We start from the raw sequence: 14,776 nt of genomic DNA on the forward strand, positions 1-14,776 counted from the left end.
ATAACGAATGCCGTATCTAAACAAATGGAACAAAATGAATTAATAATAATAAATAACAATAATAATAATAATAATACATTTTGTCATTAACATTATTTATTTTTAATTAGTTTTGTTCCGTTTTTTTTAGATAGTGCATTTGTTTTTTTGGATAATTCGTAACTTTGGATAAAATCGTATTCGTTACGTTCACTAACAGCCAAATTTTAAAGGAAATTCCAATACCTATAATTTAATAGTTATTGTTGGCTATTTTTTCGTATTTTCTTTCTTCTTTTCGAATTTCCGAATTGCGATCATAACGAATGACCCGAAAAATGAAGAGAAAAAAACAAATGAAAGGCAAAACACATTTTTTGGCAGTGCACAAGTCTACTTTCTACATCCTGGTCTGCCCGCCACGCTGCTCCTGGCTGCTGCACTTCACGCTTTTTCTTGCTGCTCGTTTGCTACACGTCTTATCTGATAACGCTTTATTTGTTTCACAGTTCCTTTTCTGCGTTTCTATCTCCACACAAGCTTGCCCTGAGACTTTTATATTTTAATATATATATATATATATATATATATATATATAATGTGTCTCATTCATATGATATAATTTTAATCAGAAGGCTTAGTTGATTTATATTTCGCAATAAATACACAGGGCCTAAAACATGGGGGGCCTCTACAATTAAGCGCTGAAAAGGGAGAAACGCGTCTGAGGAGTTCTCCAGTAGCTGAAGCCATCTTTTTCTTATTTTATTCACATTCATGCAACAGGGAGTTGCTATCTGTGTGCAGACAGCCGCTGTTTTGTTGATGTCTACTGGAGCCTGACAAAGCTGGTCCTGTCTGTTTTGCACCAGTCTATTCACATGCTGATACAGGTTTGGGGGGGGGGGGGGCATTTGAGTGGTACTATTTTCATTGGGGTCTAAAAGTTACATAAACATTGCAATGGGAAAAGTTATAGGATATTGCTTTTTTTTTTTTGTGTTGTTCCTAATTTTTTACTATTTATTTACAACAAAAAGGAGTAGGAAATAAAATATGTGTTCAATTTGCTACCAAAAAAAGCCTGGTCTGTGTTGAAAAAAAAAGAAAGGTGTATATGACGTAGTAGACTACAAAACCTAAAAGGTGTAATGTACAAAACTGAGACTTTGCCAGAACAAAAGTCTAACTAAATATATTGCATTAAAAAGCGCAAACTTACTTTAAACTGCTTATATTCACAAAATATAAGAAAATAAAAAATACTGCACATTCCCATTCACCCATTCACTGTTTTTTTTTTTTTTTTTGTTTTGTTTTTTTAAACACCACCACTGTTGTTGGCATACGATATACGTCGGTGGCAGCAAAAGGCTTAAACTGCTTACATTCACATATTAAAAGAAAATTTAAAAATACTGCAAGTTCCCTTTAAATGCAGAGGAAGGTACAATAGTTTGTGGGCGTGTCTGATATGACCGGGACCTTTAAGGACGGTAGATGCCCAATTTTGTACTTTTGCAGATTTTTGTAGTCTACTAACTTTTTGCACAATCCTCCACATCAAAGAGTAATGTCATGTGACTCTCTTTTTGTTGTTTTATTGATGTATTTTATTCTCTTTTTGCAGCTCCGGAACCCCCAAGACGAAAAGCTTTTTCCAAATGGACTCCTCCTCGCTCACCCTTTAACTTAGTTCAAGAAACTCTTTTCCACGACCCATGGAAGCTTCTCATTGCCACCATCTTCCTGAATAAGACCTCCGGTGAGTAAAACTCTGGATTTTGTGTGCGGCACACCTCAGATCGCCCCAAATCCTAGACTTTCTGTCAGAAACCATGAAATCGGGCCGAGACAGAAGTACAGTTAAATTACATTTGTTTAATAACAAATGTAAAGAGAACAAACGTAGTCAAAACATAGCCAAAGTTCAGTAACCAGAACGGATAGTCAGCCAAGTCAGAAGTCAGGGATCAATGTAGTGAAACAGCAAGCAGGATCTGGAGCCAGAAGGGATGTCAGCAAAGCAAGTCTTGAACAGGATCGCAGGAGATAGTCTCTGTGATGTTGACCAAGGCAAAGGCAGAGATCCTCTGGACTGGACAAAATATTAAAAGCCAGCAGCTACAAATACTGCAGCTGCTGACTTTTAATAAATGGCCACTTACCTGTCCCAGGGTCCAGCGATGTCGGCAGGCGACACCGAGAACCCGCTCGGTTCTCGGCAGCTGCCGCCGCCATCCTAGGTGAGGGAATCAGGAAGTGAAGCGTTGCGGCTTCACTTCCCGGTTCCCTACTGCGCATGCGCGAGTCACGCTACGCATCGTAACTGGTCCCCGCTCTCCTGGGAGCTGTGTGTTTCCCAGGAGACAGCGCGGAGGGACAGGAAGAGGCATAGACTCCCATGGGAGTCTATGCCGGAAGTGGGTGCAAATACCTGTCTTAGACAGGTATCTGTACCCCCCTCCCCCCTGAAAGGTGCCAAATGTGACACCGGAGGGGGGGAGGGTTCCGAAAAGTGGAAGTTACATTTTTGTGTGGAACTCCGCTGTAAGTAGGCAGGACTGAGGAGCAGGATATCAACAGCTGAGTAAATGTGGAGAGATAGGAGCTGGCAATTAGCCGACAGCTGAGCGGCCAGCTCAGAGAAAGCTCTGAGAAAGAAGTGCTGAGCCCAGCCCTGACTTCTTCACACCTCAGATCACCCCAATTCCTGCACCTTCACACCTCAGATCACCCCAATTCCTGCACCTTCACACCTCAGATCACCCCAATTCCTGCACCTTCACACCTCAGATCACCCCAATTCCTGCACCTTCACACCTCAGATCACCCCAATTCCTGCACCTTCACACCTCAGATCACCCCAATTCCTGCACCTTCACACATCAGATCACCCCAATTCCTGCACCTTCACACATCAGATCACCCCAATTCCTGCACGTTAAAGTGGATGTAAACCCTCACATATACCCAGTGAAGTGAACAGCCTCAGATACACAGAGATGATAGAAATCTCCCTACATAAGTTTTACATGTATATCTGCTGTCTTCATCTTTATATATTCTTTAGAAAGTTCAGATGTGTTAGGAGATTTTCTCTTCCTGTTCAGCACTGCAGTGAAGCCTGGGCATACAGCCAAGACAGCTGATTGGAGGAAAGGCACACACCACCTCTCCTCATAGGCAGAGACTCCCAGCTCTGTTGGTGGAATTGCTCAGCTCAGTGCTAATCTATATATAGAGCATCCTCCCCAACACAAAACTCAGGCCCCTTTGATCATATGTGATGGACAACTTGTCAGAAGTTATCAGACTGATAACAGGAGAATGGAGCAGGAAACAGCTACTGGACATAGGGCTTTGAAGAGAGATAAGAAAACACTGCAGATATGTGCCCAGCTCAAATTTAATGAATCCGGTTTACATCCACTTTATTACCTCAAGTCACCCCAATTCCTGCACCTTCACACCTTAGATCACCCCAACCTCTTCTGTTGCCCAATGTTTTAAACCCCCCCCTTTGTGATATGTGTGCGCTGTTTGAAGGAACTTTATTCTACACTAGTCTAGCATATGCTTTGTTTTTGAAAATGTGTCCTGTTTTTTAGTGGATGAAAAGTTGATAAAGTTGTATTGCAAAAAAAAAAAAATCCTAAAAAAGTAATGGAATCGAATGGGGCATCCCCAATGATGCACTCAGGTTTACTGCACTAGGTGTTCCATCTTTGTGATTTAGTATATTTAAAGAGATGTCCGAAGGTCTTTGTTTCCCATGACAACACCGGAGCTGATTGTGGGATTATAATAAAGGAAGAAGCTCCACACTATAATTTAAGATTGGAGATAATACGGTTTTATGTTAAAGAGTACCTGTTGTTTGCATACTTTTGAAGCAGGAAATACTTATATACTTATAATTATACATCTTTTCTGTTTCCTAATTATTGGCTTAAGCTAGCCTTTTTTTTCTCAGAGAATAGGTGCAGAAACTCCTCCTTTCTGAGTCACCCCTTGTCTCCGCCCCCTAGCCACCTCCGAGCACTGTCCCTTGTCTCCACCCCCTACCCACCTCCGAGCACCGTCCCTTGTCTCCACCCCCTACCCACCTCCGAGCACCGTCCCTTGTCTCCACCCCCTACCCACCTCAGAGCACTGTCCCTTGTCTCCACCCCCTACCCACCTCCGAGCACCGTCCCTTGTCTCCACCCCCTACCCACCTCCGAGCACCGTCCCTTGTCTCCACCCCCTACCCACCTCCGAGCACCGTCCCTTGTCTCCACCCCCTACCCACCTCCGAGCACCGTCCCTTGTCTCCACCCCCTACCCACCTCAGAGCACTGTCCCTTGTCTCCACCCCCTACCCACCTCCGAGCACCGTCCCTTGTCTCCACCCCCTACCCACCTCCGAGTACCGTCCCTTGTCTCCACCCCCTACCCACCTCAGAGCACTGTCCCTTGTCTCCACCCCTACCCACCTCAGAGCACTGTCCCTTGTCTCCACCCCCTACCCACCTCAGAGCACTGTCCCTTGTCTCCACCCCCTACCCACCTCCGAGCACCGTCCCTTATCTCCACCCCCTACTCACCTCCGAGCACTGTCCCTTGTTTCCACCCCCTACCCACCTCCGAGCACTGTCCCTTGTTTCCACCCCCTACCCACCTCCCAGTACAAGCTTTTTTTTTAGAGAAAACAGAACCAAGTATAATTTTGTGGTGATAAGTAATCTGTAGGAATTTGGTAATTATAATAAGAAAAAACTGTAAAATGGATCCCACGCAGCCAACAACAATAGCCACCCCAAAGCAAAAATAGATCCCCCCCACAATAATGGACCACTTGCAACAAAATACCACCTCACAGCAACAGACCCACCCCTGGAAAAATAGACCCCACCAGCAACAATAGATCTCACAGCAGCCAGCATTAACAGACCCCCAGCAGCTAGCAACAATAGACCCCTCCCTCAACAGTAGATCGTTCCCAGCAACAATCGACCCACTAGCAACATAAGACCTCCCCCCGGCAACAATAGATCCCCCCCAGCAGCTGGCATCATTGGACCCTGCAGCACACCCCCACTATCCCTTGATTTCTATTTCTGTCCATCCATTCCTGAGATTAATACAGCTATCCACACAGCACAGCCAAAAGGCCACCCTTTTGTGCATTACATTTATAGATTGAAGAAGAGCTACAGTGTTGTTCCCCCCCCCCCTTCTTCCTTTTATCCCAAGCTTGCTAAATAGACAGTGAAGGAGCAGCAGCAGACTGAGAAGGTCATCCTTCTGCCCTCTATTCCTGCCAGTATGTTTAAAGGGTGAATTCACACATACCGTGGTGACACCGCAAGGATGCACAGGAAACAATTGTTTCCTATGTGTCCCATTCACACAGCAACGCAGCCTTGGGCTGCACTAAAATGCAGACGTGTTGCATTTTAATCGCAGCGCACCGCTCTGAGTCACCTACTGATGTACAGAGGCGCAGCTCATCGTGCTGCGGTACATTGCCATGAACAAAGTGTACGTATTGTATACTTCAAATAAAGTTTGTACAGAAAAGAAGAAAAAAAAAGGGGGGGGGGCTGTGTGATATGCTGAATCGCACACCACACTCCCCCCTACCGCAGCCGGCAACAGAGAGCTGCCGGAGCGGTAAAGCGCTCTTGCAGGTTCACCCAAATTCAGCACACCTTATGTCTCAGTCCTGCTTTTCCCTCTCCCAGCCTGAGCTTTGCTGCACAGGGCATTGCAAGAGGTTGATGCCAAGGCCAATTCCGGTACCTAAACTGCTTACACTCAATGTTGTATCGGCTTGAACTCTCCTGTCTTCTACAGGGAAGATGGCGATTCCGGTCCTGTGGAGCTTCCTGAAGAAGTACCCCGGTGCGGAGGTCGCCCGGATGGCGGACTGGAAGGACATGGCGGACATGCTACAGCCTCTCGGACTCTATGAACTGCGAGCAAAAACCATTGTGAGGTTCTCAGGTGTGCATACAGCCCGGGTACAAGGAGGGGGGTGGAGGCACAAGAGCCAACACTTCAGACTGAGCTCACCTAATTTCCTTGCTGGTGAGGGGGGAGGGGCAGGAACCAGGGAAGAAAATATAAAAAATGAAAATTCCGCTTTTTACTCCATAATCCTAAAATATTTAGTGTTACTAAACCCACAACAGTAAAATCAGTCTGTATAGTCAGTAAAGCATGCCTGTTATACTCACTGTGGAACCTAAGGGGTTATTCCTCCGCTGTGTGTAAAAAGTACAAAAAAGTACAAAAAAGTGCAATTCGTTTAGTTCCGAATTAGTTTTTTAATGAATTTTGACAAATTTGTTAATTTCCAAATTTTTTAATGTCCAAAATTCCGAATTTTCAAATTTCCAAATTTTCGAAATGTCTGAAATTAGGAAATTCCAAAATTCTAAAATTTGGAATTTTTAAAATCCAAAAATAAGAATGAAAATCTGAACATTCAAAAGAATGAAAATCTGAAAATTCGAAAATCTGAAATAATAACTAATAATAAATATTAAATTGGAATTTCCTTTCAAATTTTGTCTGTTAGTGAACGTATTTGAACGAATTATCTGAAATAACGAATGCTGTATCTACACGAATGGAACGTAACGATCTAATAATAATAAATAACAATAATAATAATAAAACCTTTTTATTATTATTATTTATTATTAATTTGTTCCATTCCATTTGTTTAGATGCGCCATTCGTTATTTCAGATAATTCGTAACTTCAGATAAATTTGTATTTGTTACGTTCACTAACAGCCAAATCTGAAAGGAAATTCCAATACCTATAATTTAATAGTTATTTCGAATTTTACTGATTTTTTTTTTTTTTTTTTTTTCAGATTTACAAATTTCGGAAATTTGGAAATTCGGAATTCAAAAATTTGGAATTTGAAAATTCAAAATTCGGAAATTTGAAATTCGGAAATTCAGAAATTTGAAAATCCTAATTTTCGGATTTCTGAATTCTGAATTTTCGAATTTCCGAAAAAAGCAAAAAACGAATGAAACAAAAACGACCACATTTTTTTGTCAGTGCACATGTCTAGTAAAAAGGCTGTTTGAGCCTGTCTTCTCTGATCCTCCCCTTCTTCCACTGTCCCCAATCCATCTCCTGATAAAACAGAGCCTTGGAGTCGCTCTGCACATGCTCAGTTTGGTGTGTATTGCTAGAGAGGTGTGTTTTTTTTTTTTTTTTTATTTGGAGAGTGCATGTGATCAGAACAGGGCCAATCAGCACTATGCAGACAGAGGGTCAGGGGTCCTGCAGCCTCATAGGACAGTCAGAGGAGAATGAAAACTCCTCCTACAAGCTTTAACCAGACACTGATAGAAGTCACAAGACTGCTCTATACTGCTGATGTGAAAAGGTATTTAGCAGTTTATATTTACTAAAATAATTGCATTTCCATGTTCTGTGTACTGTGGGAGACCAGATATAGTGAATGCAGGCAATAAGAAAAAAGGACACTCTAGAGTACGGACAGGGAGGCTGCACACCCCGAATATAGAATTAAAAAACAGAAAATCCCCCTAGTGGGGCTTTAATGCAGCCAATGGTATATGAAACACAAAATACAAAAATGTGTTGTGATGGCCATTTTAATTTGGTTAATACAGCAAGTACTGACAACAAAGAATTTGGGACATAGACTTAAATCCAAAGATGAAAATAGGAAACAATGCCAATAACAGAGGACAGTGTACAATACAATTACATCACAGGCAACAGTATACAATAGCACAAAGATGTTGGTTGTGTGAGATCCTGACCCGTTTCGACCCCAATGGGTCTTCTTCAGAGGATAGGTATGTATAAAAACTGTAAAAATGTAGACATGTGTCAAGCAATTTCAAGCCAAAACAGAAAGAAAGAGTATGTAAACAATTCCATATGGTGTATCTTTACCAGTCACGATGTACTCGATGGTTACAAGTGGCCATAATGTGAAAGAATATCCCTCTTGATGTATCCCCGATATCCTAGCGGGTGGGCCAGTCACAAGGGGAGCGAGTGCCACCCACACGTCTTACAAGGAATCACACACTATGTAACCCCAAAGGGGCGGAGGGAGAGAAGGGGGTACACACTGCACCTGCGATAAAATTACAATATATATATTTATTAAGTGGCGGGTTCCAAAATAAGATTTGTACGGCAAAAGAGTCAAAAGAAAAATGTGTCTATTTGCTATTACAATTTCGAGAGTTTTAGCTGGATAACGGGCGTGGTGGGATGACGGAGCCATGCAGGAGGGAAGACAACAAGGATAGCAGGTGTGAGGGAAAAAAGTGAGGGAAGAAGAGTGAGGGAAAAGAAAGAAAGGAAAAGATGAGTGATGAGCAGGGATGGAATGGAGGGGAAGGGAAGGAAGGGGAAGGAACGGCGGGGAGGTATGATATGGTAAGGAAAACACATATATAATGCATGGGTCGGCTCCCAAATCACGTCCGTATATGTAAGGAACCTGAGAACACAGAGAGAAAGTGTAGCGACCAGTGAGTGTAGGAGAGGCCCATCAAGGGGCCAGAAAAAGTGAAAAGTGAAAAAACCAAGAATGGTCGTGAACCAAACAAAACAGAAAAGCCCCCAAGCAGGTGTGAGTATGTGAGTGACATGTGAGAAGAACAGAGTGAATGAGGGGGGCATAGGATTAAGAGTGAAATAAATAAGGTTACCGATAAGATAATTGAAAATAGTCCATGATATCACGGATTATGGAGCGGGTAAATCAGAATTTCAAACAAGATGAAAGAAAATATATAACATTAGTGGTGAGAACCGAGCATGATGAACGCAGTAAGAAGGTGTATGAATCAGTAGAGAATATGTACTTACCACCAAATGGGATGATAAGGCAGCACAGAAGCGTCCAGTGGAAACAAATAATCCAACTGGACCTTCCCTATTGCCAACCTAATTTATAGAAGAACTTATTTGCCAAAGTATCCCGCAGGTGCAGGTGTCCCTCCCCCTCCATCCATTCCCCCATGAGGAAAGAGCGACGCAATGGCGGCGCCCTTGGTGTGACTCCCTCGGCGTTCCGGAAGAGAAATTCTCCCGGATCCACCGTCACCCCCGCCGCAACTGCGTGAGCGTCGTGACGTCACGCGCACGCCCGTGGTATCGCGCGTGCGCGGGAGGCCAGGACGTCCGGAGGGGATCCGGAACGCCGCTGGCAGGGATAGAAATAGCGTCCACCTAGTGGGCGCTTGGAGAGACGCAGGACCCTTTGCGCCTCCCCACCCTGCCAGGAAGGCATGTGTGTCACGTCTCCACCCCCCAAGGGACCCGGCCCCCCGGGCCACTAAATGGTGGCTATAACACGGAGAGGGGGGGAGAGGGAAGGTCATGGAAGGAGTTAAAGGGCCATAAATAGATTGTTCTATCGTGTGGTGGCAATGATATACCTATAGTTATATAGTTATAGTTTGGGAGCCGACCCATGCATTATATATGTGTTTTCCTTACCATACCATACCTCCCCGCCGTTCCTTCCCCTTCCTTCCCTTCCCCTCCATTCCATCCCTGCTCATCACTCATCTTTTCCTTTCTTTCTTTTCCCTCACTCTTCTTCCCTCACTTTTTTCCCTCACACCTGCTATCCTTGTTGTCTTCCCTCCTGCATGGCTCCGTCATCCCACCACGCCCGTTATCCAGCTAAAACTCTCGAAATTGTAATAGCAAATAGACACATTTTTCTTTTGACTCTTTTGCCGTACAAATCTTATTTTGGAACCCGCCACTTAATAAATATATATATTGTAATTTTATCGCAGGTGCAGTGTGTACCCCCTTCTCTCCCTCCGCCCCTTTGGGGTTACATAGTGTGTGATTCCTTGTAAGACGTGTGGGTGGCACTCGCTCCCCTTGTGACTGGCCCACCCGCTAGGATATCGGGGATACATCAAGAGGGATATTCTTTCACATTATGGCCACTTGTAACCATCGAGTACATCGTGACTGGTAAAGATACACCATATGGAATTGTTTACATACTCTTTCTTTCTGTTTTGGCTTGAAATTGCTTGACACATGTCTACATTTTTACAGTTTTTATACATACCTATCCTCTGAAGAAGACCCATTGGGGTCGAAACGCGTCAGGATCTCACACAACCAACATCTTTGTGCTATTGTATACTGTTGCCTGTGATGTAATTGTATTGTACACTGTCCTCTGTTATTGGCATTGTTTCCTATTTTCATCTTTGGATTTAAGTCTATGTCCCAAATTCTTTGTTGTCAGTACTTGCTGTATTAACCAAATTAAAATGGCCATCACAACACATTTTTGTATTTTGTGTTTCATATACCATTGGCTGCATTAAAGCCCCACTAGGGGGATTTTCTGTTGTTTAGTGATTGCAGGCTTCTAGGTTTAGTAAGTCTTTAATGATTGTGTTTTCTTTTGTTCTGCAGAAGAGTATCTCACAAAAAAGTGGCGTTATCCGATTGAACTCCACGGAATTGGAAAATATGGAAATGATTCGTATCGGATCTTCTGTGTGAATGAGTGGAAAGAGGTATATTGAAGGACATCCCATATTTCAAAGCGTATCATATTTCCATTTTTTTTTTACAAAAATCCTAGTTTTCATTTTTTATTCACACTTTCTATCAGTCCTGCTGATCTTCTGCGGCCTCTTTGCTGCCACATCCTGCCTGTACTCCAGTGATGAGATTGGGTTCACGGATGGTGACAACAGAGGTCTACGCTGGCATAATGTGTGTTGAGACAACCACTTGTTGTCTCCATCAGAGGCCCGTGTGAAAGGGTGACAATGCAGGTGCTCAGCTGGGGGACAGGGAAATAGTGTTGTCACCATATAACAGGAAGTGCCTGAACAAGCAATTTATTGGAGGGTCAACGGGGGTTATTTTAATAAAAAGCTGAACTCTTGGAATCTAAAAGCTACGCTTGCACTGGGGGACCTCTGCGCTGCAAGGGTTGAATGCTAATTTTTGTCTATTGGACCAGGGAAAAAACAGTTTTAAATCTCTTATCCCTCCCTCTCCCAGCAGCCGGCGCTCTCCTCTTTCGTCTTCCAGCTCATCCTCACTTGCAGTGGAATGCAGGACTGCTGGTCCTGCATTGTACACGATGACCTCAAAGCTAAAACCACTGGCTGGAGAGGCAACTGTGGTGGACCAGTCACACGGAGAGGAGGAGCTTGTGGGAGTGAGAGTTAAGGTCATTTAATTAGCTTTTTCCCTAGCCCAGGGTGTCAAACTCTATTTCATTCATTGCGGGCCACATCAGCAGTTTGGTTAACTTCAAAGGGCCTGTTGTAACCGGGGTTTGCTACGTACAGAGCGCAGGGTTCAGGAGTGCGCTACTTGCAGAGTTCAGGAGTGCGCTACTTGCAGAGTTCAGGAGTGCGCTACTTGCAGAGTTCAGGAGTGCGCTACTTGCAGAGTTCAGGAGTGCGCTACTTGCAGAGTTCAGGAGTGCGCTACTTGCAGAGTTCAGGAGTGCGCTACTTGCAGAGTTCAGGAGTGCGCTACTTGCAGAGTTCAGGAGTGCGCTTTGTGCAGAGTGCAGCGTTCAGGAGTGCGCTACGTGCAGCGTTCAGGAGTGCGCTTTGTGCAGAGTGCATCGTTCAGGAGTGCGCTACATGCAGCGTTCAGGAGTGCGCTTTGTGCAGAGTGCAGCGTTCAGGAGTGCGCTACGTGCAGCGTTTAGGAGTGTGCTTTGTGCAGAGTGCAGCGTTCAGGAGTGCGCTACGTGCAGCGTTTAGGAGTGTGCTTTGTGCAGAGTGCAGCGTTCAGGAGTGCGCTACGTGCAACGTTCAGGAGGGCGCTACATGCAGCGTTCAGGAGGGCGCTACATGCAGCGTTCAGGAGGGCGCTACGTACTGCGTTCAGGAGGGCGCTACGTACTGCGTTCAGGAGGGCTCTACGTACTGCGTTCAGGAGGGCTCTACGTACTGCGTTCAGGAGGGCGCTACGTACTGCGTTCAGGAGGGCGCTACGTACTGAGTTCAGGAGGGCGCTACAGGCAGAGTTCAGGAGGGCGCTACAGGCAGAGTTCAGGAGGGCGCTACAGGCAGAGTTCAGGAGGGCGCTACAGGCAGAGTTCAGGAGTGCGCTACGGCCAGGGTGCAGGGTTCAGGAGTAGTGCGTTGTGTACAGGGTGCAGGGTTCAGGAGTGCGTTGTGTACAGGGTGCAGGGTTCAGGAGTAGTGCGTTGTGTACAGGGTGCAGTGTTCAGGAGTGCGATGTGTACAGGGTGCAGAGTTCAGGAGTTAATAAGGAATAAGGTAAGTTACAGGCCCTTTACTCTCCCCTATACCTAAAAATGCCATTAACCCCTTGCGGGCGGGGGGGGGGGGGGGGGGGGGCGGCCCAACTGCAAGGGATCATTTTTAAGCTTACCAGAGTTTTGCTTTAAAATAAGTTCAAGGTACAGAAGTGAACCTCAAAGTTTTCAGAAGGAATTCCAGAAAATGTACCTGTTGGACACAATTAACATTTCTAGATGTTCTCTATAATATAGAAAGTCTTTACTTTGTAAATTCAGGTCCCTTTTCAGAAGACAATATCTATACATTGACATTAAACAATGTATCTATGATATGTTTCCAGGTTCAGCCCGAGGACCACAAGCTAAATAAGTACCATGACTGGCTCTGGGAGAACAAGGAGAGACTTGGATTGGAATGAGGAACGATCGCTGTGCGTCCAGCAGACACTCGTCTCGTATCTGTAAATTTTTTTTGTATTTTACCTTTTTTATATTTTGTACATAAATTATTTTGTTACACGGAAATTCTTTATATATTGTAATATTCTACTTTTTTATAATTAAATCTGTGAAATCTGGGTAATAAAACATATTTTGTATAATACAATCAGCTCTTGTCTGTGTAGTTGTTTGTTTGCTGTCCCCTTCACAACACAGCATCACATACACACTCACCGGCCACTTTATTAGGTACACCTTGCTAGTAGCAGGTTGGACCCCCTTTTGCCATCATTCTTGGTGGCATAGATTCAACAAGGTGTTGGAAACATTCCTCAGAGATTTTGGTCCATAGTGACATGATGGCATCACACAGTTGCTGCAGATTTGTCGGCTGCACATCCATGATGCCAATCTCCTGTTCCACCACATCCCAAAGGGGCTCTATTGGATGAGTTGTGGTGAGTGTGGAGGACATTGGAGTACAGGGACCTCATTGTCCAGTGGTGAGATGATTGGAGCTTTGTGACATGGTGCATTATCCTGCTGGAAGGAGCCATCAGAAGATGGGGACACTGTAGTCATAAAGGGATGGACATGGTCAGCACCAATACTCAGGTAGGTCGTGGTGTATAAACCATGATCAATTGGTACTAAGGGGCCCAAAGTGTGCCAAGAAAATATCCCCCACACCATTACACCCCCACCACCAGCCTGAACCGGTGATACAAGGCAGGATGGATCCATGTGCCAAATTCTGCTTCTACCATCTGAATGTCGCAGCTGAAATCGAGACTCATCAGACCAGACAACGTATTTCCAAACTTCTGTTGTCCAATTTTGATGATCCTGTGCAAATTTGAGCCTCAGTTTCCTGTTCTTAGCTGACAGGAGTGGCACCCGGTGTGGTCTTCTGCTGCTGTAGCCCATCTGCTTCAAGGTTGGATGTGTTGTGCGTTCAGAGATGGTATTCTGCATACCTTGGATGTAATGAGCGGTTATTTGAGTTGCTGTTGCCTTTCTATCATCTCCAACCAGTCTGCCCATTCTCCTTTGACCTCAACAAGGCATTTTCATCCACACAACTGCCACTCGCTGGATATTTTCTCTGTAAACCATGAGAGATGGTTGTGTGTGAAAATCCCAGAAATACTCAGACCAGCCCGTCTGGCACCAACAACCAGGCCATGTTCAAAGTCACTTAAATCCCCTTTTTTTCCCCATTCTGATGCTCGGTTTGAACTTCAGCAAGTCGTCTTCACCACATCTAGATGCCTAAATGCATTGAGTTGCTGCCATGTGATTGGCTGATTAGCAATTTGTGTTACTAAGAAATTTAAAGAGGTAGTAAACTGCTGGGTGACTTCAGAGCGCTGATGACGTCATTGGCTGCATATACAGTAAATATCTAATAAACGGTGCATCTCTAGGAGATATTTACAGTACTTATAGGTAGAAGGCAGAGATGGGAGTTTACACCCGCTGTAAACAGGTGTACCTAATAAAGTGGCCGGTGAGTGTAGATGACCGAATAAGGCCCAATCCATCCTGCCACATATATGCGTTCAGCTGGAGGGAGGAGATTAAAGAGGCAATGTGACCTTACCTATGCGGGGGGCTAAGTCTCTACAAGAGATTCAAGCCCCCCCAACCAACCCCTTTATACTCACCTTGCCAGTGACCCCTCACTGCTCCTTCCTACTTTGCGACCTGCATTAGAATATGGTATAGTATGGGGAGCAGCAGTGGCGGCCCGTCCATTAGGGACGCAGGGGTGACGCCCCCCTAATCCATGCGCCCGGCCCCTAATCTCCATGCAGAGTGCCGGACGTATGGATTCCAATGAATTAATATTCGCTAATGTCTTCCTGATTCTCCTCCTGGCCAATCAGAAAGCAGTTCCTGAGACCCGATTGGCTAGGGAGTCTTAGGATGGGTCTCAGGACCCGCCGGGAGGAGAAGCAATGCCTGTAACAGGAGGGAAGAGTCGGAGCGGATGAGCGGGAGCAGGGAGCCCCGACCGGACGAGCAGGAGCCGGTACGGAGAGTGGGGAGCCCTGACCGAACGAGCAGGAGCCGGTA

At 45.0% G+C, this 14,776-nt stretch overlaps 1 protein-coding gene across 3 annotated transcripts in view; it reads left to right on the plus strand.

Annotated features, from left to right (window-relative positions):
* Window positions 1-12,863, plus strand: part of MBD4 (methyl-CpG binding domain 4, DNA glycosylase) — a 33,087-nt gene extending 20,224 nt beyond the window's left edge. For 2 of the 3 annotated variants that reach the window (XM_073591761.1, XM_073591765.1), the window contains 4 exons: window positions 1,610-1,744; window positions 5,821-5,970; window positions 10,432-10,535; window positions 12,598-12,863. In XM_073591761.1, coding sequence (XP_073447862.1) covers window positions 1,610-1,744; window positions 5,821-5,970; window positions 10,432-10,535; window positions 12,598-12,675 — 467 coding nt within the window. In that variant the 3' untranslated portion in view covers window positions 12,676-12,863. The remainder of the gene's footprint in view (window positions 1-1,609; window positions 1,745-5,820; window positions 5,971-10,431; window positions 10,536-12,597) is intronic. The other variant, XM_073591762.1, reaches the window with a different exon arrangement.
* The last annotated feature ends 1,913 nt before the right edge of the window (window positions 12,864-14,776 follow it).

The sequence above is a fragment of the Aquarana catesbeiana genome, linkage group LG07 (assembly GCF_042186555.1).
Source record: "Aquarana catesbeiana isolate 2022-GZ linkage group LG07, ASM4218655v1, whole genome shotgun sequence".
NCBI classification, from domain to species: Eukaryota; Metazoa; Chordata; class Amphibia; order Anura; family Ranidae; genus Aquarana; species Aquarana catesbeiana.